This window comes from Syngnathus floridae, chromosome 9 (genome assembly GCF_059516105.1).
Source record: "Syngnathus floridae isolate MCC-2025c chromosome 9, RoL_Sflo_1.0, whole genome shotgun sequence".
In the NCBI taxonomy this organism is placed as follows: domain Eukaryota; kingdom Metazoa; phylum Chordata; class Actinopteri; order Syngnathiformes; family Syngnathidae; genus Syngnathus; species Syngnathus floridae.
The window spans coordinates 5,267,468-5,293,688 of NC_142421.1; the positions used below are offsets into that span (position 1 = coordinate 5,267,468).

A 26,221-nucleotide genomic window follows, 5' to 3' on the forward strand; every position below is an offset into this window, starting at 1 on the left:
TGCACCCAGAGCCCGATGACATTATATAAAAAAAATGACATCCTGTTTATTTCATAGTTGTTTGAGTGGGTTCCCTCAAGATATTTGGTCTGTACACAATCGAAAAACAGTGTAATATGATAAATTAGGCAATCTGATAAGGGGAAAAAAAATACAAAAAAAAAAAATATATAAAAAATATATTATAAGTATTGTAATATCTAATCAATGAGTGTGGGTCATTAAGGGCGGGCCTGGTGATTGGTGGTTGTAAATATAATATATAGAAGTGCAAAAGTAACATTTCAGATTGTTTAAAAGCACATTCTTTTACCGACGAGGGCAATTTAGTTGGGGATAGTGAAGCAATGCACGAAACGTTGTTTGATGCCATCACTAGATAACAAGCTCAGCTGTCTTCAAATTCTATGTGGCTTAATTTCCGGGATGTTTTGACTGATGCACGGAATGGAAGCTCTGAGCGTGTTCCCGAATATAACTTTGTGCGACAGGCCGACTTGATAATTGAGTCATAGGATATGGCGGCTAAACTTGAATATAAACAGTCAGCAATGTGATAATCCGGCAATTCTAAGCGCTATCAGGTTATCCTCGTGTGAAATGGGCTCAAAGTGGGACTCCACTGGGTTGTCTATTTGAAAACATAACATGTAACCCAATCAATATCAACCTGGCTTTCTCACAAATCTCCCATTTCAATCATACTTCAAGCATTTTATGAACTTCATCTAATGATACGGTAAATCTCAGCTACAACAAAAGTCATTATTGATTCATGCTGAAACTTCACAGCGGCTTCACTCAGTGGCTTTTTACTTTTCTTGTTGTTTATGATGGCACCACAGTAAGTACCAGTTGTTCTTTTCCTTTTGCTTTGCGATCAAGAAAAAAAAAAAACATAAAAAAATAATAAAAATAAAATAAAAAAATAAAAAAATAAGGGTGTTTTTTTTTTTTAAACTAGGGTGAGATCAAGAATATGACATTTAAAAATGGAGCTCATGAGTGATTAATTAAAGTCAGATTTGAGTCAACAATTAAATATTAAAGGATGCTGAGTTTCCGTAAGTGAGGACAGCGTGACTTATACATTTGCAATTTATCACTCACACTTTATCATGGTCCTTCGTGTGATGATGAGTCACCTCACATTCTTTTTAAAATATAATAACAGCTGCAGTGACACAGTTTTCCATCAGCTGCTGTCACGTAATGGAGCAGAGCAGATAAGTGGGAAGGGGTGTGGCACAGGAGGATGCCGCTGTCTAATTCCATCATCAAAGCACAAATTGCATTTTGCATGCTTTTGTTTTCATGTGTCCATCCACGACAGACTGAAAAGCCAAAGCATCACACTTCACTCTCCACTTCACCCAAAGGAGAAAGCGGGCAAGGGGGGAGGCGACATGGTTGCTAAGTAACCTGTTGTAACATTAACATGCAACGACAACAAAAACCTGGTGATTGCACGGAACATCTGCCCGATTACAAAAGATCCTGTCAATACGCTTATCATATCAAATTTTCCATTGCATGCATTTTGAAAATTGTAATAAATGTTCCCCGGTTCCTCAGTGTATTTACAGTTTCTCACGAGAGATTACAAATGGTCTAATTAGCATATGGTGCAAGAAATATTGGACAGACAGCAAAGAAATGCCACAAAATCCATACTATGCTTCAAAACAGTTTTGATTTTTTTAGGCTTTCCTTGGGATGTAAAAGTGCTTTTTTTGTAGAATGACTCCTGAAATGTTTCATTAATATTCAGAACTGTGAAGGGTTAAAGCAAGAGGTATTGAGATACTTTGTTTTTCTTACAGCAATATAGTCTTAAAAGGAAAAAAAAATCAAGATGCAGACTGTTACCAACAACACATGATACTTTGCACAAACAGTAACAGTAAAAATAAATAAAATAAACAAAAATTAAATAAAAATAAATAAATAAAAATTTAAAAAATTAAAAATTAATGAAAAAATTAATAAATTAAAAAAACAAAGCTAGAGCACAGTAGTAGACACATTTGACTTCAATTAATTTCATATGACAGTGTCAAACTTGTAGTTCCGGCTCTCGGTATGACAAGACGGATGGTGGTTGAGCTAGCGGCTATGCAACATGCAAACTGAGCAGGCCTTTTTGTGTAAACACTCTCATGTCATGTTATAAAGCAAGTGGCTGTGTGTTTGTCGCTGCTGTGTTACCACTAAGTCAATACTTGGAAGCTAAGCAGCTTGTCATCCTCTTGCTACATGGATTGCGCTCAGTGTCAGGACAGTCTTGCCAGATTAGAATCAAAACGTATTGGAAGGTAACTTGTAGTGGAAGCTAACTCTTGCCCAGTCCCAAATTTTGGGCAACCCAATATTTACATGCGGTGAAAGTGGGAATGTGGCAAACACACAAAAAAAGTCCAGCTTTCATCTGACCCATTTGATTAATTATTTGTTTGAGGTTAATATTTTATCAAGCTTGTGTAGCGTCATGTTACGCACATCACTTGGACTGAAAACAAAAATCTAGTCTCGACACTGAACGAGAGTGCGGGAACGATGACTGAGGCAAGTTTGAATTTTTGGGGGGTGGTTTAATCTGTCTTTCAATTTTTTTTGACCAATATTTTGAATATGAACTTGATGTGAGGAAATGTAACAAAATGTGCACAGGGATCATTCAGTATGTTTGTGCGTCTCACGTGTGTCGTGTGACATTTGGTCATGTCACATGCTGTTGTTTGTTCTGCTAGAGCATGTAGTTAAACATTCTGTGTCAATAGGAGAAGGGAGTGCTCACATTATATAAGGTATACTACTGTGCTCTAACATTACGTGAGCTACCATCAACTTAAGGCAGTGTTGACCATATATGACACAGGTGTCAAACTCAAGGCCCGGGGGCCAGATACGGCCCGCGAAGACAAATTCGGGTCATTACTAGAATTGCAAATTGTCTTCACTTTTAATATATATATATTTTTTTATATATATTTGACCAGTTTTTACTCGTCTGATTTGAAAAGGAGTTATTTGTCAGTTTGTTTTGTAGCTTTTACTGTAAATAATATGAGGTGCTCATACATTTATTTGGGTTGACAGTCATAATGGCCCTCCGAAAGAAACTATGACTACAATGCGGCTTGGACTGGTCGCCGGCCAATCGCAGGGCACATCTTGACACTCACATTTACATGAGTGGACATTTTTGAGCCTTCATTTGAATGCCAGCATGCCTTCGGAAAAAAATGCTCCGAGCAGAAAGGCCAGAGTTAGAAATGTCACAACTTTGGGCTGGTGTGCTGCCATATTTGACACGACTGCCCAATAATCACTGTTACTGCATATTCCTATTTGCTCAAAGTCTGATCACCATGAAAGTCTGGGACCAAAGACAAGTCTAATCTAACAAGTGAGCTAACATAATGCAATGATAAATCATCCCATTAATGTCATTGGTGGGCAATAAAGTCATGGATGGGTCTGCTGGGCATGCAGCACTTAAAGGCTGCTGCTCCTTTGCTGCAGTGACTGTCCCATAAAGAAAACTGAGACACAGAAAAACGCTTTGTTGGATCAAATAAGATGAATAGACATTTAATAATAAATAGCTGCTGCAGCAGCATCCAATAAAGTCGGACGTGTCATTGAAAGAGTGAGGTTAGGTAATTTATATAATATTAAAAATAACAATAATTCAACACTTATGAATGATTGTAGTCATGAAAATGTGCTTACCTGTATTTGCTGCCAATAATCCAGTGTTGTGATGTCTCGTGCAGTTTGCACTGTGCTTGAATGGTTTCTGCCTGCCAGTGTCTTTTTCGCGCGACACACACGCGCGCGCCGTGCGGACACACACTCATGCATATATATATATATATCGCACGCAACAAAGCCTCGGCTGCGTCAAGTTGCAGTAGAACCTCCAGCCCTTCACAATAAAAGCATTCAGCACAGTTGCTGTTTTAATTTGAAAGATCCAATCAGTTGTCCGGAAGCGGGTAAACGTCAGATAAATGTCACGAGAATACGTGATTTAATATTTGGGAGTAAAAGAGATGATCTCAAAACGGATACGGATTGATTGCCTATATTTTCAAAATCCGGTTTAGGTATGAAAAGTGACATTGGAGCGCCCTCATCTGGTCGTTTGTTTTACTTCACTCTATTTAAATGGGGGGTATGTCAATAAATACAGTTAAAGGATTGGTCCCCTTTCAATCTGCATCGGTTGTTGGATGACTGGAAATTTGCCCATTAAAAACCAAAGTCAAGTATTGCCTACATAATGTTTTTATTATTATTATTTATTATATTATTATTATTATTTTACTATTGCTTTTTTATTATTAGTTCTAGGAGTATTAAATTTACATCAATAAACACACAAAAAGCATATTAATGTGCTATTTGGGTTTACATACCGTACGTATTGTACTTTATTTAATTGAATGTCCTGAAACTCAAAGCTGATTTAATGTGCAATTTATATCTGAAATTCTAACTGGATAAACTCTTCATCACACACAAACTGAATCCAGATTTAACAAAAGAAATTGACCACAGTCCATCACCGCAATCGACGTGGAAGAGGAGGAGCAGAGTTGTTGTGTCTTTGAGGAGGTCTTTGAGGAGACACCCGGGTCAGGCAGGAGACATAACGCTCGTGCAACATGCTATCCGACGTGCTGTAAGACAAGATGGCACGTGCGTTTGCTTGATGTTTTAGTCAAGATAAAAAAAAAAATTCTTTACGACAATCAGTTGAGGTGGTGAGTCGTATCGTTTGAGCCTTGTGTCCTAACACTTTTATATTTTTGGAGGATCCAATGTCATATCACTTTGTTTTGTGTCAGATTCTTTTTACTGCGCTTATGTTCATGAACAAACAGACCTTTGAGGATTGCGCAGAGGAATTCGGGGCGGAATAAGTGGAGCAGCATCAGGAGTCCGTGGAGGTCTCGGTGGAAGAGGGAGGCTTTCTGAAGAGTCCTTGGAGGAAACAAAATACTGGTCTTGTAATTCTGACACAGATAAACACAATCAAAACACAACGCTTTCCAGGCTTACCTCTAAATCAGGCTCTGGGCCGCTGCTGTAGCTTAAGTTGCTATGTGTGCTAAGTCTGTTGCTTTCAGTACCTCGAAAAGGAAAACACACACTCACTGCTTATGTTGCTAGATCCACATAAATAAATGGAAATCCAATAAAGTAAGAGCAACATAAAAAAAAAATCAGCACTTAAAAATATATCCAAACAATTTCTTTTAATTTTAATAATATAAACTATTTTTTTTATTATTTTAATAACATATTAAATCATTTTATTTAATTCAGAGCAGACTCACTGGATGTACTGGATGTACTCCCGGTCTTCCAACTTCCTCTTTGGATGGGCTGAGCTACTGAGGAGGACGGAGGCAGCGTTCTGGACGTGGAGTCATATACAGCGCACTCCAATGTTACGGTGGCTCCCCAAAAGGAACTTCTCTGCAGTGGAGCGCTTATCTCGTAGTCTGCTCGGTGACACATAATATCATACGCTAGTTGTAACCAAATGATGACTTTATTCTACCCCCCATGAAGACACAACAAACATATTACCAAGTTCCTTCCCTGACTTGTCTCTCTCATTGTGACGCCTGTTGATGCTTGCTCTTAGTCTTCTCAAATTCTCCTGAGGGAAGAAAAAAATAATAATTCAGGAGATGCACTCGCTGTTAATTAGCATTTTGCACATACTGAGTGATTTACCTGTTGATAGCGCACTGAGCTTGCTCTGCTGTCATGGTCCAGCTGCCAAGCTTTGAATTCCCGGACAGCTTCATCCACGGTAATTTGACCTACTTTGACCTTCTCCTGCAGGGTTATGAGTTGTCTCTGACCAGGTGTCTTCATCCCGGCAAATACTTCATACACAGGTGGGGGGTCCGTCGCAGACTGAGCTGCAGATCATAAATTTAAACTCAATGGAGGTCGACCAGCAGATTATATTTGACGTCAGGAAATTTACAGTCCTCAGTCTGGTTACCTTCATGATTTGAAGTTTCTGTTGTTTGACTTTGGGACGTCGCTTTATCTGAAAATACTGTCACAAGTACAGAGTTAGTTGCGTACTCCAGGAGCAAACTGCAGAAGGTGTCATGGTTCAATGTGAAGTACTACCTCTTGAAATATAAGTGACAGGCCTTTCGGGTTCAGGCTTCACTTCAGGTCTCGGGATCGGGGCCGGCGGTCGGGAAAGGACTGCTGCATTGTGGCAGTTATTTTCATCCAAAGTATCATAAATATCTTCACTCAAGAGGTCGTATGGGTCAAACTCCTGATCAGTTCCATCCGGGTCATAGGACTCCATTTGCTCACATTTAGGTGCTTCTCTTTCATCCTGGACTATAACGTTGTGAGGTTTCGCTGAAAGGACAAACATTTTTTTTTAATTTTGCATCATTTCCATTCCAGAATGTCGTTTTTAAAGTTTGTTCACCTTGAAAAAACGTCCTCAACATCACATCACCTGGATTTTCCACGGCGGCATTCATCACTTCATCTACAGTCACAGAGGCAACATCATCAGATTTACAATCTCTCTCCAAAAATTCATAATTTGACTAATATGAAATAAAGAAAGTAATTACATAGATCGTTTGCACACTCAGGGTTTATTCCCAGCATTGAGACATACATGTCGCTGGCATAATCTGAGCTCGTTTTGGTTGACATGTCTTCATAGTCGTTTGTACTCTCTTCTGGATCATCAGATTTGAGCATATCTGCAGTCAGCTCCATTTGTTAGGAAACAAGATACGGTCAAATTTCAACTCTTGACATGCCGATTAACAGACTATGATAATGATGGACTTACAACAACTTCATCAATAAACTCTCGGAGATCTAGAAAGCCATTCTTTTCCGCCAACGTGTTTGGATAATCTCCATTTTTGTTCATCACGCTGCAAGCTTGCAACGCCCCGGGAATCTGAAGTAGAACGCTCGTCAACTTCTTCAGACCATACTTTGCAGCAAAATGGAGCAACGTTGGAAGTTCCTCATTGCGCTTATCTAAAGGACAGAGTCAAATGTCAAGTGATAGACACTGAATTGAAATTTTTTCAGTCTAGATCAGAGATAATACGTTTTTTTTTAATTATTTGTTAATTGTTATTCAAATTATATTTGCTGGTACATAGTTTGTGTAGCCACAAACTGTAGTTGATTTCACAACTCTTCAACTTTCATTGTAAATGACATTTTTTTGCATCATATATAATTAGACAGACTATTATGAAAATGGCTTGTTGTATTCTGCTTGCAGCTGAGTACAGATCAAGATGGAGCGAGGATTTGCGCCCCCTTGTGGTTACTTGCCCATCATGTGACCTTTAACAAATTTCTTCTTGAAGTTCTTGTTTTCCAGGGAATGGTCAATTATGTATTAGTTATTAAGTTCTGTTGGTCTACCTCAAACATCAGGGTATTTTTATCTCCTCCCCTAAAAAAAGATGAAGAATAGTTCTACTGCACTCACATGTCGTCATATTGTTCTCCTCTATCTGCTCAATCCCAAACAGTTGAAGACATGCTGGCATCTTGGATTTTATTGAGTCAGTTAAAATGTTGTCCAAAAACTCAACTGAATTGGACATCAAATTGAAGGCCTTGCAGAAAAAAAAAACAGGATAAATATCAAAACCTAGGAGATTATAAATAACTCAATAATACAATGTCTCACCTGGCAGAGGAAATTTATGGGATCGGCAGCATTTTCAAGACAGCGTCCGACTTCTCCCATGTTGGTATAATATGTAACACACTTCAAGCTTATACGTGATTGCTTCGAGCACAAGGTGAGTGATATCTCACCTGCGGGCATTTCTGGGAAGTAAAATAATGCCCATAAATTTGAGTAGAGAAGGAGTATGTTCATGTTTATTTTCCACTGATCACTACTTTCTGTGGAAAATTCCAAAATACTTACCTGGTGCGATTAGGCTTATTGTGTATTCATTCACAACGGTACATGGAAAATATTCTGGTGCGTTATTTCTAGAAGAAAACTCCACTTGTGGTGATGAGAGACCAACTAATTTATCGTTGAAGATGATAAAAATGCGTTCCTGTGCCTGAACAACAAACATGAATGGAGCACGTACAACACATCTTTGGTGTCATGATGTCATGAGCGCACACTTACCCCACACAGAAGTCGGGTTGGTTGAACAGAGAGGCAGTTGAGGTGTGAATGTGGGTTCATTTCCTTGCTTACTGATGGACCTGTGGTTGCATGTTCATCATCTTTTGAGTTTTTTTTGGGCGATCTCCTTCCTGATATCACTTGACCTAAATAAACAGCAACAATGAAGATAATAATAAAAAAATAACAACAAGAATATAAAGCCTACTGTTCGAAACTGTCTCCAAAATGGCAGAGACATAGAGAGCAGGGTCATCCTCAGCATGCAGTTTCCTCCAACTTGACCAGTCTTCAAAGCGATCAGCTGTGAGTACGTCTTCTTCAGTCACACCACACAACAGCGCCACCACTCTGTGCGAAGGCTGGAGCAGCACCTGAAGGCTTCCGCTCAGCTCAGGCTCGAACATTAAGTCTATGAATCCTCCGGTGAGGAGCAGCACGATGCATTTGACATTTTTTTTAAAGTTGGAACCTTGGAGCTGATCAGCTGAGAAGATGGTGTAAAGTAAAATGGAGCTCTTGTGGAACTTCTTGGAGCTCTTTTGCATGATCTGCTGCAAATATGTTGCCCATTCCTGTGCCTCAACAGTGTGCAGAATTAGCACCTCGTGTTTTGAGAGGGCTGTGGAATTAACTGTAAAAAATACAAATAGTATATTTGAAATTATTATATATATATATAAATTCTTATATCATTATACAAGCACAGTAAAGTATAATTTTATTTAGCGCAAATTAGCATGACTTATCACACTAATTTTGTGAAAACAAGGATATTATCATTACACCTGAATATTTTTTTTTATAAGGAGCATATCATTTATCATTTAACTAAAAAAATAATAAAATAAATAAAGATGCTGAAGCTCTATAATGTGGCTAAACCATGTAAAATGAATCGCAATCCATGTAATCATCCCAAATATTATGCTAATGATGCGACACTAGCTATATTATGCGTTCATTTCCATGTAACCGCCGCGAATGTTTATCGTGTTAATGCTCGACAACATACCGGCTGTCCGGCCGTGGAATGTCAAGGTGAATGTGGTTTGAGCATGAATGTCCAAACTGTTGGCTATTTCAGTGCAGAGTCAGTCCACAAGGAATTGTACAAACACTGCACTGTGTCAACAGCAGTCAGAGTAATTTAGTTTGACTCATTAAAGTGTTTAATCAGGTCAAGTTCACCTCTGCGCTTGCTTACTGGGGAAGAAACCCAAGACGAGTAATCATCTTCATCACAGTTTGCACTGACGGCAGTGCCGAGAGGGCTGACATGTTATTTATTAATGGGCCGCTGCCATCAACAGATTATTGAACACCAAAGCAGGGCTCAAAGTTCTTCCTCATTTGTTGCGCTCATACAGAAGCGCTGAAAAGAATTTGTTAATCCCTTTTTTGAATTAATCACACTACATCAAAATCACATTTAACAACAAAAAGATGAATTAGACATAGTTAAGATTGAAAGAATACTAATTTACCTGAGTTCCCACAAGAGATTTGCTCTTCCATAGTTATGGTGTCTTAAAGGTGTTTAATATCAGTTCACAAGGAACATCGTTCAAAGAAAAGAGTCTTTCGATTCCCCTTCAAAAAAGCAAATTAAACTAGCTCTTCGAACAAAAATACGTTAGCTTTCGCTGCTCTATCAATAGCAACATTGAGTTTCCTGATTTCACCCTCACTTCCTGAAACAGTTGAAGAAGTGTGAAACACAGCAGACTCACTCAAATATGCAACAACAACCTTGTCATCTCTGGAGGCCTCACATGCACACACACACACACACACACACACACACACACACACATACACACACACGCACGCACACGTGTGTATATATATATATATGTGTATATATATATATATATACATATATATATATACACACCCACACGTATGTGCATATATATATATATATGCATATATATATATATATATATATATATATATATCTCATATACATATATATGTATATAACACATCATATACATATATATATCATATACGTATCCTATATTACGTGTATGTCACCACATTAATGATAACACAAGAGGGCAGCATAAAACCAGTTAGCTCAGTCGACTGAAATTTAATTTCTTTCAGTCACTTTGTAACATCCATGTAACGTATAAGAGACAGCAATTTAAATGTACATTTAAATGTGCATTTAAAATCCACTCAATGTTACTCAAAGTGAATGCATTATATATATATATATATATATATATATATATATATATATATATATATATATATATATATATATATATATACACATACACACACACACACACATGTATATATATATACTTATGTATATATCGTATTTACCCAGTGTCATAAAATTGCCACAGCGAAGTAAAGTTTCATCATATCGTTGCTACTTCAGAACTAATAAGCTAAGCGAAAGCCTCAATTCAAGCAATGAGTGAAAGTTTGGATTGCAAATGGTTTCTGAGGTAAAAGACATTTTATTTATGTGCGGTTGGCTACACTGGTGAAAGACTTTTCTCAGATTAATGTACCCATATCTGGACATTGTGAATGCCAATGAACACACAGTAATCATGGATGATCACAGAACAACCAGATCTTGGCACTTCTTCAGGATTCTGCGGTATTACCTAAAACAGCAATCGGCACCATCCAACCGCCATTTCTTGTCATATTTTTTTATGTAACAAAATACACTCATCAAATCAAACAAATAAAAAAATGAGGTTAGCTGTCCACTTGAACATTTATAGGCCTGTCCAGTATGTTTTGGCATCACCTGCGTATTTGCAATGGCCTCAATCAAAGTTTCCTAATACTGTAGTTACAAAAGACAGCTTATTCACTCGTCTTACAATAAATCCCAGCCGTGACATCAATTTACTTAGCTTTGCCTCTCTCCAGTTGTACAATTACTTTAATTTCTACTTTGACCTTCTGCCATGGAGACCTTTTAATGGCTGTAGCAAAAGTTCACTGGGGGTTTTGAAGCTCCCTGTGAAGAAGAGGGTGATCCATGACCCGTCTTTAAGAACAATTTCCTGTCGAAAACCAATCCCCTAATTTTTTTCCTAACCCTGCTATTAGCCGCTATATGCATGACCGTCCCGTTACCTTTTGTTTTAAAACCACTATCTATTAGGTGGCTCAAGTCAAATCTCTACAGCCTGAGTTTAATAAGAGAATATTTTGCTCCTATATCTTAACCTTGTTAGCCAATATCCTGTTTTTTTTTTTTTTTTTTTTTTTTTTAAACGTTGCACACACATTGTGCTAGGTCACAACTGTGACCTGACATCCTGAATCTCAGGACACAGGTTTTGAGAGCTGCTCTATCCATCCATCCGTGAGTCCGTCCGTCCGTCCGTGAACGAGTCTGTCCGTTCGTGAGTTCGTCCATCCTCTCTCTCTTTCTCTCTCTCTCTCTCTCTCTCCCTTGCTCTCTGTCTGTCTCTCTCTCTCTTTCTCTCTCTCGCTCTCTCTCTCTCATTGTATTTTAATATTTTGTATTTTTTTATACTACTTTTATTAATATTTTATTCCTATCATATTTATTATTTTCTCTCTCTCTCTGTACTTTTAGTTTGTATCTTTTTATACTAATTTTATTAATATTTTAGTCATATAATATATATATATATTTTTTTACCATATTTGGTAATGGGGTAATTAAAAGTAAAGTCAAGAGTAATTAAAAGTAATCAAGTTGCATTACTTTAATAAATGGTACTTGGATTACACTACTCACTACATTAAAAAAAAAAAACAGGAAATAAAAAAAACTAAGTGTACAATACATACATTTTTCAAGTAACCCTCACAACCCTTGACCTACTCATTTACTGTATTTCCCCATCTTGAGAAAGCTTTAAGTTCTTACCTGTGGTTTGGGGAGCCTTTTAAAATGGGAGGAAACTAGAAACAAAGACACGGACTGCAATCTTGAAATGGAAAACTGAAATGGGCAGTGGGTCTCTAGTTCAAATGTTATTTGGATGATACTGTAGCCTGCAAAAGAAAGAGAGTGTGTTTGGTTTCTCATTGAGAGTCACCAGCAGGGCTCATTGTGATAAGAAAATAAGTCTAATGTTACCTGAGCTGCTATAATGCAGACCAATTACGACTCCATTGCACTTCATTACAGGACTGTAATAGGGCCGGGGTCAGGGTTTGAGAAGGGAAATGGAGTCGCCATTGATAATATGATAAAGTGATGGCCAGAGGTCTCCTCCAACAAATTATTGAAATTTACAGTTGGTAGGGAAACACTATAACCTCATTTGGTAAGCACTTACGTAAGACAGCTCCTTCCTCTAACACAATGGGAGGCATAGAGAGAGAAATTCAAAACGATAGTTTCAGCCTCTGACTGTTTACGAAAAGTACCGTCTGCTTTTACAAACCAAGTAACAAAGAAAAGAAAAAAAGAATTAAGGATAGTACTCAGTCTTTGTTTTCCTTGCCATTAAGTCCACAGTGATATGCTGATAGAACATAAAGAATTCAAGGAAAAAAAAATCCCTTGCTGAAAAAGGAACAGCAGCCATTTGTTTGCTTTAAACCGTCTTCAGTCGGGGCCCCTTGAATACATAAATCAAATAAACTGGCATCAGACATATATTTTCAATCCATCTAGGTAATCAGATTCTGTTTACTTGAATGGGAACTATTCTAAAATGTTATTAAACTTTAAATGGAGTTTAGGGCTGGAATAACTAGGGGGTGGGAAATGATGAGCAAACAGGAGGATAAGAATCCAATTACTATTAAGCAAGCAATGCATTGACTGGTAAAGAGGAAAATAGCTTTGACATTTTCCACAAGCGAAGCTCCCACCTGACGACGTTGTCGTGCGCACGCACGGCGAATCCAATTCAAGGGGTTGTGGAGGACATATATGGGTTTGTCGAAAGCTAGCACAAATGTGGAGCTAACCGGGCTAAACATGTAAATCAGGGAAAACCAAATCTAAAATATATGTATTCAAAATGTGCTTTAAAAAAAAAAAAAAAAAGTCATCAATTTTTTTGCCAGATAATGGGGGGTGGCGGGGAATATAACTTATGAATCATTTACAAGCCCAGTTTAGTTTATCTTCTGTTTTTAAGTTTATCTCAGCCATCTAAATAGGCAATATATTGAATGCATGCTTCATTGATCAAAACTGTTGTGGAACAACTTATCAAACAGCCATCTTTAACTGCTATTTAAAGATTATTTTGCTTTCATCTACAGTCTCCACTCAGCTGAAAAGCCACTACAACACGATAAGACAGTCAATTTGGATGTCAACTCTGTAATCACACTGTCCACTAGATAAGCGCAACTTTCATTTATTTATATTGAGTCCCCTGTTCGTCGTGTTGAAGATAATAGTTTCATTTTCTTGACAAAGTTTGCCACTTATACTCATTGTGGGGCAAATGTGACACATTTCTGCTTCATTAGGATTTGCTGGGTTGACAGCGATTGATTCGTGTGATGAATTCACAATGGCCGAGGGAATAGGGGGCACCTTTTAAAACGAATTGCTGATCAGGGGCGACGGTAGAAGAATACAGATGAACGTTATCAAATGGAAACCTTGAAAGAGACTTAATTGGAACAAAAATAAATATCAATTTTAAAAATTATCTCAGTACCATTGACGGTGATGGACGTCAAAGATATTAACTGGGTTGGCAGTGAATGAGTTAAAAAAAAAAGATTGTGGTGTACGTTGTGGTGTATTTGTCTTGACAGTGTGCAGCAGAGGGTGAGAAAAAGAAAGAAAAGAAGTTAGGGATGAGAAGCAGAAAAATTCCTAAACCATATGTAAGAACAGAACCACTTAAAATGCAGATCAATGAAATGAATATCTGACCAGGAATTACATCCATTGCTTTGTTACAGACTTGGTTGCCTTGAGAAATGTTCCTTCCCAATTCCTCAGACTTGCAAGTGGAATGTTTCTATAGGCCTTTTCAAAACCTGATCAGAGCCATTTCTAAAAGAAGTCTCCTGGGGGTTCTATCAAACACTCTTTATGGCTGGACTGGAAAATGAACTATCAAGTGGTTTCTGATTTTTTTTTTTTTACAATAATACAAAGCTTTCTATAAGAGAAGCTTGGGATTGCAATTCCACTAAAAAGCACAAGAGGTCAGAGCTCCACTACAAATCTGAAGCATCCACTCTGAATGTTGCATGCCAGGCATGTCCTCCTTCCTCCTCATTATCATCAAGACAACTGCTTGAAAGATGTCCGTTGAAATAAGTTTGCGTCAAACATCATTGAGTGTCATTAGACTATAATGAAAAGATTTTTTTTTTTTTTTTTTAAATGACAATAAATCCTTCAAGTGACACTAGTAATACTCTGTAATTAAACATTATTTTATTGGGGAACACCAATAGAGAAAGAATAAAAAAAAAAACAGTTCCAGCCATAAAAACTCCACTAAATTGTTGTGTGTGACTAAGTTTTGTTCATACGACTTCTCGTAATACATCAAGCATTGAAAAGCTGATATGAAGTGTGAAATATAACATCCATAAGCTTTGGCTGTCACTTCATCAAAGCTTATGTCCACAGTGCATGGTGTGAGTTTGTAAGCTGTTGTACTGCTTCAAACTGACCACTGCAGATAAAGCAAGCTGAAGGAAAATTGGCTCACTGGAATTTACCATCTGATCAGCGATATCGCTGTTGTTTGGAAGAGGCTTCGGCGAGTACCATTTTCAGCGGAGTTCAAGTCAAACGAAGACCAAGTCTAAAAAAAAAAAGGGTTGGATGTGAGAAAATATATAATGTACAGTCTTAAAAAAAAGGGTTGGATGTGAGAAAATATATAATGTACGACAACACAATTATGTCCAGTATATATTTTGGATGAATTTGTAAAACATCCATCCATCCGGTTATTCGATTAATCGATGGAATAATCGATTCTAAAAATATTTGATAGTGACAGGCCCTGACTGCCATCATTTGTGGTCATTAAAATATATTATTAGTATCAGTAGAAGTGTATCATAAGAATTTAAGATGGGGAATTTTTTTTTATTATTATTAAAAATGACAAATTCAGTAATAATCACAATTAAGATTTGGAATACTGGCCACTGTTCAAGATAATTTCTCATAATACTGTCTCAATTCTTAAGATTTATTCTCTTCTATAAATGTCAATACAAAGATCATTTTCAGCAGTAAATATATCAACATTTAAATACAAGTATAAATGCCATGCATATAAGCCCACTTAAAAAACGTGAACATCACTATTCTATTTATGCTAATCTGTTGTCCCATTTTGTGCAGAAATAAAATGTATCGTGTTATCCAAGCCATTACCTCTTTCTCCTACGTCACTGACAACATTAACACTGAGAGGATTACCGGGGGAAAATCAATAAACAGCACAGGCTCCGTCAATGGCTCCATGTTACATGTGCTGGTGATAGCATTACTGACGGAGGTTACTGCCGCCTATGTGTGATGCTATCGTTGCTATAAGCCCCAATCCACTGCTACTGAAAGTCATCTCCACTTATAAACAAATGACAATAACCAAAACCCAATGACTGATTTTTTTTTTTTTTTTTTTTATCTGTAACTCCTAACTTGGAGCAAATGGCGAGCGAGACAAAACTGCCATCCGCGTTTCACTTTTCCACTCTTAACAAGCATAGTAAAACATCAGTCAAAAGCAATAATTTCACTATTAATGAAATTCCAATTTGCCTTCAGTGCATTTCACGATGACATTTTCCACACTGCAACAGCGGCTTGATAAAGTTTTGAAAATGCAAAAAATGCCATCCAAGAGGCTAAAGAGCGGGCCGGGTGTCAGCGTGCCTGGCAGAGGACTATGGTACTTAATTTTTATCGCCACATGCCCGGGGCATTGGAAGCCTGAATGTTAACACTGGCTCCATTTTCATTATCATCGTATGATTATGGATTTTACTGCATTTAGCTGATAATACAATTCGGCTCTCACCTTAAAAGTATTGGCTCCGAGGTTTCATTTCTGCCCAAATGAAAATTTCATTTGACAAACAAGTATAATTAGGCTGCACTTCTTATTCAGTGTCAGTCTGTTTTCTGATTGAACTTAGACCAATTTGCTGCCACTAAATGAGTTTGAATAATTTCCATTCGGAATGTCTTGGGGACATTAGCTTTAGGAGTGCTAAAGTGGCAGCATGCTTTTTGAAGTTGCTGATTATTTGATGCCACCCTAGTCTACCTATATGCATTTTCAGCTAACTTCAAAGTTAACAAAGGGACAAAAAAAAAAAATCCACATAACCTACCTCGGCGTACAATAAAAAATGTGAGTGTTTTTGCCCAGGTCTTGAAGGCAAAATGAAAATGACTTTAATAAGTGTGTAATGTATTTCGTTAGCTTCAATCCTCTTTGCTCTCTTACTTTATTTCTTTGATGTGCCCACTTGTATTGCACCCAATGAGCGGATTTGTTTCCAAAACTATCCACATAATAACTATTATTGCAATATAGTTGTATTAAACCTCCTAATTGAGATGTAACACAGGAATTAGAAAATAATCAGAATTCGCTCATTTTGAGATTGACGACAATTTATCCTCAGAAAATACCAATTATGAAGTTTTACGCAATCTTAATCATAGCTAATTTAAGGTCGCTTTTAGCTAACATGAGAGAAAAAATGGGTTTCTATTGATGCTAAAGTTGTTTTATATGTAGATTTTTTCAAATGCATTTACAAGATTATCTTGAATCGGACTATTTCATCAGGGATAATCCAGTCTTTCTAACCAAAATAAACACCAACGCAGAGAAAAATTGAATGAGAGGAGCAGAGTATAGGCAATGGAAGATGGCAAAGTGCAATATGGGCTTGATGAGAGGAAATGGGGATTTTGACAATGTGATTAAAATATAGGAGCGGGCGTAAAAAGAGAATATTTTACGTGGTTTAAAGACTACTGTGTGTCAATAAGGGCCAGAATTACATTTCATTATCATAAATACAGGGAGCTGGGTTATGGAAAAGTTGAAGAATGAGACAGTTATCCTCCCAAGTAGCGCTTTTTCTCTCCACAAGGATAAGCTCTATATCTTCCAGACTCAATTTTGCCGAGTAAAGATTTCCACATTACGGTAACGTCCATAGGTGGCGCTATACATGTATAAAAAACATAAATATATGATACATGTACATATTAGGGGTAATACTGAAGAAAATATGTCTGTCCCTGGACTAAATTCATAATATATTTTGAACTCGTTACTGTTACAAAATTGGTTTAGTTTCAACTAACCTGCACATACTCTGAATTGCAAACACGTCAGTTCCTCCTGTGACCAAATGACATCATTATATCGAATTTTAGCTCATCAATAATAAAAGTTTAAAAAGTCATGAGAACATGCTGATGCACTGTCGTCTCCCCTGGTAAGGATTTCCAGAGATGAAATCTCTCAAAGCTCACTCTACAAACAGCGATAAAGCCCAAATCAGATTTCGGTATCTCCAGTTTGCATTGCTATCCATAAGAAAGCTGCTTAGCCTTGGCAGCTGGTGCATATTTGAATGACTCCAGCCAGTGACAGCAGAGCAAATGACACCTCTGACTCAAGTACTTCACAGCATCATGGATTCACTCAACTCCAAATTTATTTTTGACGTCTACAGTCGTCAACGGTACTGAAGATGCATATCGTTTGAAACCATAATTATCAAAAAGGTCTAGTTGAAAGAGTTTTTTTCCCCCCTAATGATAGTGGAATTAAAGATACGACATTAGGAGTTTACTCAGCCTCAATAAGCGTAAGAGTCAGCCCATTCAAGCTGTGCAGTTAAATCCCAGGTGAGTGACAGGTGCCAGCGACAGGGCTGTTAGAAGAGAGCGTTTGTTGATATAACCATGTTTTCCTCTCTTTGAGCGCCTGATCTGCAAAGGTACACATAAAGGCCCTCCTTCAGCAATGCACACAGAGCACTTGGAAAGGAGCACATAAAATGCTCCCCCCCTCCCCTCCCCTAAACAGTGTGGAGGAGGTGCGATGGCAGCACAAGAGGGAGGCTGGGGGGGACTCAAACAAACGTTGGAGAGTGGCAAGTTTGCATTTGCCCATACCAACAAGCTCCTATCTCATTAACAAACGGCTGAAATAAAAAAAAAACGCTTTTTTGGCTCACAGCTATAAAAAAAAATTATCATAGTGATGATGTTTCTCAGCCGTCAACAGAGCTGTGATAACGTTGTTTGATGATGACTTTCTCATGAATGTTAAGCAGCCGCGGCGGCAGAGGAAAGGAGCTTATCAGCGCCTAATGCCCATCTCTAATTCCTGCCCTTCTTGAACTAGCCATTTTCTAACAGCATTAACTGTCAAATTTACATCCCGTCTTAATGCCACTAAAGAGTACGGGGGATGAAGAGTAAATGACAGCGGTGTAATGAGGAAGGCAAGGCATTCCGGCTCCCACTTTCTCTCCCCCTTCGCTTTCTGGGTGGAAAAAAAAAAAAAATTGACAATATCCCGCTCCTTTGCCATGACGACATGATGGAGAGCTTACCTGTGCACTTACGATACTTGAAAGGTAGGGTAATAAGTGGGACATTTGTAAAGAAAAAAAAATCTATGTATTAAAACAAAGGGAGATTTTAGAAAGTGCAGTTAACTCATTCACTACCATAGACGTCAAATATAATTTTTTCTGCTGGCAGTGAATGAGTTAAAAAGGATTATTAACCTTGAAGGTTAGACTGGAGGAATTGAGAATTTATATGACAAGCATTTTTTTTTTGCTTTATAGTTATCCATATAATTTGCTAAACTAAAATATTTTCCAGTCAACAGACAAATATGACTTTCCTGGATTTTAATTGATCTGTTTTGCATTAAGGTCATTGAAATGATTATTCCTGGAAACAATAAATTATGACATTTAAATAAAATTGTCGCCACAGCTTCGATCTGAAAACAAATTCAGTCATCAATTGTAACCTTTACTATGGCCAGTTGTGCACAGTTTAATTATTTCTTTATATGATTAAATTCTGCGAGCCATTACTTTTTCTTTTCATTACAGTCTGATCTAGTCGCGTGATCGAATGTTACCTGCAAAACCGGCTACATAATAATGAACAATTCTGGTCATGCAATTATGATTTATCCACAAGGTTTCCTGCGTGTGATGGCATTTAAGCTTCCGACCATGATTGCTATTATCATAATGAAATCATTAGGTAATATTTCACATTTTTGAATGCTTTCTTTTAGGGGAGGGGTGTCAAACTCATTTTTTTCGCGGGCCGTATTGTAGTCATAGCTTCTTTCCGAGGGTCATTATGACTGTCAACCCAAATAAATGTATGAGCACCTCATATTATATACAGTAAAAGGTACAAAACAAACTGACAAATAACTCGTTTTCAAATCAGACGAGTAAAAACTGGTCAAATATTTAAAAAAAAAGATATTAAAAGTGAAGACAATTTGCAATTCTAGTAACGACACACGAATTTGATGCACATTTTCACGGGCCGCATAAAATTATGTGGCGGGCCGTATCTGGCCCCCGGGCCTTGAGTTTGACACCTGTGTTTTAGGGCAACAAATTGTTGCACTCTTTTAAGATATACAATATCTCCATCAAATATTAATATAAAACAAATCTGACGGAGCAGAAAGCTTGCACCTCCCATCTTATGCTATAATTAACTGTACAAACAAACCTATGAATATGTAGTCCCTTTCTTCTGAAGGGTCAGAGTATGGTGGAGCAGGCGAGTCCAGATGAAATCTGCGCTGATCTGATTGGATCAAAAAAAAAATATATTAAAACTGGGCTAATTTCATGCCAATCTGGTTGGCTCAGGTGAAATTATGCAGGAAGCAAAGGCTCTAATTATTTAGAATGTTGAAAAAAAATGAAAGGGCTTTCTCACTTTTGAAAGATAATGATTTATGGTATAATATATGATCCATTTTTACAGCTCAGCGATCACATTTAATATCGAATCTGGCACACGGGTCTTTTGTACTTGATATTTATGACAGCATGCGGAGAAATATAGTCAGACCTTAGCTTTTTTTTTGCATTAAGAATTTAAACTGGCTATAACAACTAATGCCTTGAGTTACAAGTGACCTGAATGCTGACCTTTTTCAAGATACAAGTTGGTTTCTTTTGCTTTGACTTGCCTAACTCCAATCCAATATACGAGCACTGCTTCTCCTACCTTCCTGTACATTTGTCTGGTGCTGTAGATTTGCCACAAGAGTGCTGATGTTTAATGTGTTTATATTCACTAAGCCCTAAAAATCTTATTGGTGCTCAATGGAGAGCTACAAAATTACCACATTTGGTTGCTATAAAGACACAGAGTGACAAAGTGTGCAACACGTAGCAAACGACGGGCAGCAGGCTGTCTCTGTGATTTATGTTATCGAGCGCAAAATAGACCTTGACGCAAATGCAGTGAGCGCAGATATTACAGTTTCTTTCACCACCTCATGTGTGTAACCCTCCACATTGATCCCTTTTTACAGTCTTTTCACACTAAATACTCCAGTCTTATCTTCATTGCCCCCACCTCGCCTGTCTCGCCAAAAGAGACAAGCCGCCTAGATGACAGCTAACACCCCGCCATTTAATTCAAATGTCATGCCTCCAAATCAATATTGTAAAACAGTTTAAACACAACTCATCAACGCTGCGGTTAAGTGTTTTTGGGTGACGGGTGAAGTTCAAAGGCTGCGGCTGAATGCTGTGATTGAATTATCCCGAGAGAAACATTCAAATGTAGCCAATGTTACACAATTGCAAATTATCCACCCTGTCGAGTCGCTTTTTAACCTGTTCGACGAATAAGTCGGCGGCAGGAGACGTAATTTATAGAATGCACATTCATTTGGGAGATAATCTGCCAGGGGGCGGGGCTTATTGGTGCTTCTGAAATAGCTTCACTCCATCTGATGATGATGATTCAGCTTAATTGGCTGAGTGAACTTCTGCAACAAAAGGTACCTCATGAAAAGTTTCCAAGAGTTGAATCGGAAAAGCTCCGATAATTTCAGAATACTCTGCATTGTGTGTGACAAAACTTTGCCAGGGTAGGCCGCCCGTTCGCACATATTCATTCCGAGACACTGTTCCAAACGCAACGCCCGGGATAAAATGTGACAAATTCTGTCAGAGTAAATATGGTTTAATAAATGAATTAGCTTCATAAATAATGGCTGTAATGACATTTTAGGGGACAATAAGCCAGAGCGTTGTCAGGAAATAGTTGATGTATGAGTTTCATGCCTCAGCGGTTCCTCAAAATGAACAGGCTCGGGAAGATAGCACGGGGGCCCGCGACTAGCCTATTTCCTCGAATTATCTACTTGTTGTCAATTTGCACAGTGGAATTACACATGCAAATTGAACTGCCTGCACAAACACCACTTGGAGATGATAAAAACAAATTAACAAAGGCTATAGAAGGAGGATTTATTTCACCGGCTAACCAGGGTCAAGCTATACATGTATTTTACAATTGTGTGTGCCCAATTCTGGTGTAATTATAGCAACAAATTATTTCGCCCCAACCTTCTCCATACGCACATAATTAACTTTATATTCTGACAAATAAATACATATTTTGATTTACAGATGACTAATCTCACTTCAATGCTGCTGCAATACAGAGTATGGCGAGAAGTCAAGAGTTTAGCGAAGCTTCTGGCTTAAATAGCACAAGTATTAAAATATCTCCTCTTAACATCTTACCTCTTATTGGCGAGGACCTCCATGTTTGCTATTAAGATATCTCATTTACTTTGTACACACAGTGCTAATCTGCACTAATGAATTCTGCCACACCACGCCAGATGGAAATGACTTAAAATTATTACCACTTGCGCAGATTTGCCTTCCCTCATTTGAGGCTCAATTTGGTGGGCCTCGCAAAAAAAAAAAAAAAAAAAAAACAGTCTGTCACAGCAAGATACTAATAATTAGGGTTTTAGGATGATTAGTTTATCTCTGTGCTTTTTACAGGCCTGACTCTTATCCACCGTGGCCAAAAACTTAATAAGAAACTCCAAGTTTTAAACAGCCAACTCCAAATTACCAAGAAATGATGGAAATAATGAACTGGAGCAAGTGGCAGAGAAAGTGAGAGACAGAGAGGTCGCTAGCGGGAAATCTACAAGATGATATTCAAGTGTAAATTAGCGAGCAAAGCTTGATGATCAATATGTCTATTTTTTTGCAGCTGTAGTGTAACATTAGTGAGACCTTAGGACTCAAATTTACTTTTAGATGTTACAACTAGTCACACATGTAATTAAAGTCGCCATAATGCTGAGTGAGTGATACCAGTTAATGGTTGAATATTTAGAGGATGAGTTTGAGATTTTCCATGTCGAAGATGACATCCCATATACTAGCAGAAGGCTTATCTGTCCTGTTTAATGTGCACTGCACTTTGCAAAACTTATCTCTCATTTACGGTATCGGGATTTCAAGGACGCTACAAGGTCCCTGTGATTTGTCTTTCTTTTTTTTTAGCCCCAATGCTGCTTCATTTCTGAAAAAAATATTTGGGGTCAGAAGTAATGGATGAGGATAATGTGTATTAATACACTGTTAAGAATTAACATGGAATAAATTAATGGCATCTTTCTGTAATTGTCACATTTTGATTGAGATTGTAACAGGTAAAATCTTTTTGCTCAACTCTGACCTGGACAAGAGTTCAGAAAATAATACATTTCACGAATAGACATTCAAATAGAACAAAAGCAGAAAAAAATGCCAAAAAATAAATAAAATATTGCATGCCACTGTGAATATAGGTCAAAATATAATTAAACGTGTTTGCATTTGAATAGTTTGGATCTTCAGGACTGTAAAAAAAATGCCTTTAAATAAATTCATAAAATTTTTAACACGTTTGCTATATGGCTCACTCTTGGTCGACTTCACGACACAAAGCGCAGTCTTATAGCAGCTTTGCTATAAGACGTTAGCAAAAGGAAACTTAATGGGAACGAATGTGAAAGAGCAATTTGAGGGTAGATGTGCATGTGCCAGTGCTCAGGGTGATACAAGATTTGCATGCTAATCATCCTAATAATAATGTCATGCCTGAAGCAATGAGGGCCAAAGAAGGAAGCTTATCTCACCAGGAATATGGCACAAAAAATAGGTTAACATTTGAAGGCGTCCTTATAATTTATGGACCTCACCTCATTTAGAAGTACATCACTGGAACCTGCAAGTGTCCTTAAAAACTATTTTAGGGGCTGAAAACTAGCTTGGATTGTTGCCAGGAATTTTGAAGAAAATTTCCATCCAGTTGACTTTCTGCTCTGGTGACAACATTCTTGGGACCCATCTTGCAGTCAGCCTGGACACTAAGATGTCTGTCATCTAAGACCATATGGTGAATGTCATAATTAGACATCAAGTTAATCAGTCCAATAAATAGATTGATTAAAAGAAGTGTTTGAAATACACTCCGGTTACTGTCACCGGTCTGGGTGAAGGAAAGGGAAAACTGCACAGTACATTGTAGGAAATTGCCATTTCCATAGGTGCTTTCATGTATCAACAATCAATTCTATTTGGAATAGAAGTAAAATAGCGTAATTTGGTATGATGACACTCATATGATGCAAATTCTAACTTTCATCATTTTGTGGGTCCTGCAAGCCAGCAATTTTCTATACTAAAGTGTCTTATTATTTCTACTATTACTAAAAATATTATTATTATTATTATTGGGATGGATTATTATTATCATCATCATCATTATCATTATTATTATTATTACTACTACTGTTATTATCGTCCTTAGGTCAGCTGACCAAGTATCAACCAATTGGTGCGCCTTTACTCATGACGTCACCATGTTTACACGGAAATGTGAGCTTCCACCGACGGCTACTGTTTAAATATGGAATTTATCGCAAAATCGGTCCGTTTTTCCACATTAACGGAATAACGGACTTTGTCCGTAACGTAACGCGTATGAATATGTACAGCGGGCTTCTGCCTAAGGACTTAACAGAAGACGACCTCAGTCCGGATGATCAGGAAGAGGAGCATGAGAGTCAAGTCGTGGAAGTAATAAACAATAAACCCGACGTGAAGATTTCTACGGTTATTGATGCTACAAATGAAGCCCCGACATGCTGCCTGCCTGGTATATCACAGGAAATGTGGCAAGTATGTTGTACTATACAATATATAGTGTCTCAAATAAACTACTACTCACCGTGCTTTGCAGTTGCTTTGTATTGTGAAGCCCTTTGAGACCGCTTGTGATTTAGGGCTATATAAATAAACTTGACTTGACATGACTTGACTTGACTTGACTATTGTTAAGTCCGCTGGGAAAGACTTCTAATTGCTCACATCCGTGCTATACAAGTACTCAAAAATGCGCGCACGCGCAGATCAATGCAAAACTCCTGTGAATTCACTGTGCTATATTTTCAAGAAATTTAATGATCTGCGCAAGAAGAAAGACGAGATGAAGATGATGAAACTCCCGAGGAAAAAAAGAAGAAAAAGAAAACAATGCAAGAAAGGTTAGCTACTATCGATACCGTATTTCTTCACTGTGGGCATGTTTTTTTTTTTTTTTTTTTTTTTTACTTAACTGCAGTGGTGACGGGCATGCATATGGTGTTTATGAGGCCGCCTTTACTCATCCACTACACTTCATAATGTTCAATAAAATTCTACTTATATTATTTTTTCAGAACTAAACAAACAAAACAATCAAGATTAAATGCAGAAAATGACCATAACCGAAACAGCATAACTAATCGGAACCATGAAAAACAATTTCACACAATACTTCTGTGGAGTGTGCAGGGAAGAAAGATTTTGCATCTATTTGGAGCGAAGTTTTTGCTTTCAAGAGGACAACTCACACTCAATGATTAATTATCACGTCGACCAGTAAAGTGGACCACTATTTAAAGAAATGCAGTACTTTATAATCCGTACACAAGCAACAGCCAAACTAAATGTTATGGTTTACATCTCCTATATTGTAATTACAGCTTAGAAAAGCAGATGTAGTGCTGACACCTTTTCCTTGATTGTTATGTCGTCTAATATTGAGCATTGATTGAAATGACAGCAAAATAATTAGTATGGCGAATTTCAAGTTGCATGTGTGTATGTTGATTTGACGATGCTAACAATGTCTCATTTGTCAACTGACAGAAACAGAGGGCAAAGAGCCAACAGAGACGAGGTACAAATCATCCTGAAGTCCTTATCCTCTGCATGACATACCAAAAAAAGAATGAGAACCCAATATAATGTTGTAGGGCCACAAAATGGGTGACTGCTGTAACTTTCCATTTCCGTCAGCAGAGAGCGTCAAGAGGAGCTGGAGAAGCACTGGGATGGGCTAAAGCAGTATTTTGGTGTAAATGATCGATTTCATCCCCCTGCATGTTCCAACCCTCCTGAAAAGGTATTAAAAGCCTCGGCTTTCCATCTTATCTGCGAGTGAGTTTTAATACGCAGTTGCTGTTCGTGACACTTTCACATCCTTTTGTGTTTCCATGCCACTGTGGTCTTTCATTGTTTTATATGATATGACATCTGGATTAGAAAAATCCTCCAGGAAACTCAACCTGACATTGAGTAGAATATTAAGGATTATGTTCAGCTACATTTAGTGATAAGATTAGAGGCACGCTCCTTTCTTGTGCGCTTGAGATTAAAGTCAGATGTAGGGTGCTCCTTCACTGTGCAAATCCTCATAAAAATCCAAATTTTGCTTAGCAAGACGAACAAGGGTTTGTGTAAGTACTGATGAAAATTGTTCCTCCGGCATGCCTCACAAGTTGTTCATTTTTTTTATATTCAGAAGCATTGGAAACTGCAAGAGAAGCAGAACGTACGCAAGATTAATGAGCATTATAAGTGACCCGGAGAATAAAAGCTGCTCCCATTTTCGCTTTGAAATGATTGTAATAATTATTTTGGCACTATTTGTATTTTATTTAATTGGCTGATTTATTTTCA

The 26,221-nt window shown here is 37.7% G+C and overlaps 3 protein-coding genes and 1 long non-coding RNA gene across 24 annotated transcripts in view; 2 read left to right on the forward strand and 2 right to left on the reverse strand.

Moving 5' to 3' along the window:
* The window catches only part of sorbs1 (sorbin and SH3 domain containing 1), a 26,232-nt gene extending 22,265 nt beyond the window's left edge, over nt 1-3,967 (reverse strand). For 2 of the 10 annotated variants that reach the window (XM_088384325.1, XM_088384329.1), the window contains exon 1: nt 3,736-3,935. In XM_088384325.1, coding sequence (XP_088240451.1) covers nt 3,736-3,867 — 132 coding nt within the window. In that variant the 5' untranslated portion in view covers nt 3,868-3,935. Of the gene's footprint in view, nt 1-3,735 lie in introns of all 10 variants that reach the window. The other 8 variants (XM_088384323.1, XM_088384321.1, XM_088384324.1 and 5 more) reach the window with 8 other exon arrangements.
* LOC148393083 (uncharacterized) lies at nt 2,484-6,780 on the forward strand. Of its 2 annotated transcripts, none has more exons than XR_015860202.1 (3): nt 2,484-2,565; nt 4,893-5,018; nt 5,338-6,780. It is a non-coding gene; the product is annotated as an uncharacterized LOC148393083 (long non-coding RNA). The 2 variants fall into 2 exon arrangements; XR_015860201.1 differs by having other exon boundaries at nt 4,893-5,013.
* pik3ap1 (phosphoinositide-3-kinase adaptor protein 1) overlaps nt 4,399-26,221 on the reverse strand; it is a 23,083-nt gene continuing 1,260 nt past the window's right edge. The window contains exons 1-22 of one of the 10 annotated variants that reach the window (XM_088384334.1): nt 24,447-24,603; nt 23,416-23,599; nt 19,911-19,988; nt 14,861-14,946; nt 12,288-12,774; nt 12,075-12,202; nt 8,400-8,825; nt 8,192-8,337; nt 7,976-8,120; nt 7,730-7,872; nt 7,526-7,655; nt 6,863-7,059; nt 6,636-6,780; nt 6,485-6,547; nt 6,166-6,411; nt 6,032-6,088; nt 5,755-5,945; nt 5,605-5,677; nt 5,349-5,516; nt 5,071-5,141; nt 4,895-4,992; nt 4,399-4,688 (exon numbers count right to left, since the gene is read on the reverse strand). In XM_088384334.1, coding sequence (XP_088240460.1) covers nt 4,571-4,688; nt 4,895-4,992; nt 5,071-5,141; nt 5,349-5,516; nt 5,605-5,677; nt 5,755-5,945; nt 6,032-6,088; nt 6,166-6,411; nt 6,485-6,547; nt 6,636-6,780; nt 6,863-7,059; nt 7,526-7,655; nt 7,730-7,872; nt 7,976-8,120; nt 8,192-8,337; nt 8,400-8,739 — 2,331 coding nt within the window. In that variant the 5' untranslated portion in view covers nt 8,740-8,825; nt 12,075-12,202; nt 12,288-12,774; ... (2 more) ...; nt 23,416-23,599; nt 24,447-24,603 and the 3' untranslated portion in view covers nt 4,399-4,570. Of the gene's footprint in view, nt 4,689-4,894; nt 4,993-5,070; nt 5,142-5,348; nt 5,517-5,604; nt 5,678-5,754; nt 5,946-6,031; nt 6,089-6,165; nt 6,412-6,484; nt 6,548-6,635; nt 6,781-6,862; nt 7,060-7,525; nt 7,656-7,729; nt 7,873-7,975; nt 8,121-8,191; nt 8,338-8,399; nt 8,826-9,678; nt 9,958-12,074; nt 12,775-14,860; nt 14,947-19,910; nt 19,989-23,415; nt 23,600-24,446; nt 24,615-26,221 lie in introns of those variants that run through there. The other 9 variants (XM_088384337.1, XM_088384333.1, XM_088384335.1 and 6 more) reach the window with 9 other exon arrangements.
* fam204a (family with sequence similarity 204 member A) overlaps nt 24,061-26,221 on the forward strand; it is an 11,469-nt gene continuing 9,308 nt past the window's right edge. Inside the window, exons 1-4 of one of the 2 annotated variants that reach the window (XM_088384343.1) lie at nt 24,061-24,397; nt 24,672-24,762; nt 25,409-25,439; nt 25,559-25,664. In XM_088384343.1, the coding sequence (XP_088240469.1) occupies nt 24,068-24,397; nt 24,672-24,762; nt 25,409-25,439; nt 25,559-25,664 (558 nt within the window). In that variant the 5' untranslated portion in view covers nt 24,061-24,067. The remainder of the gene's footprint in view (nt 24,398-24,671; nt 24,763-25,408; nt 25,440-25,558; nt 25,665-26,221) is intronic. The other variant, XM_088384344.1, reaches the window with a different exon arrangement.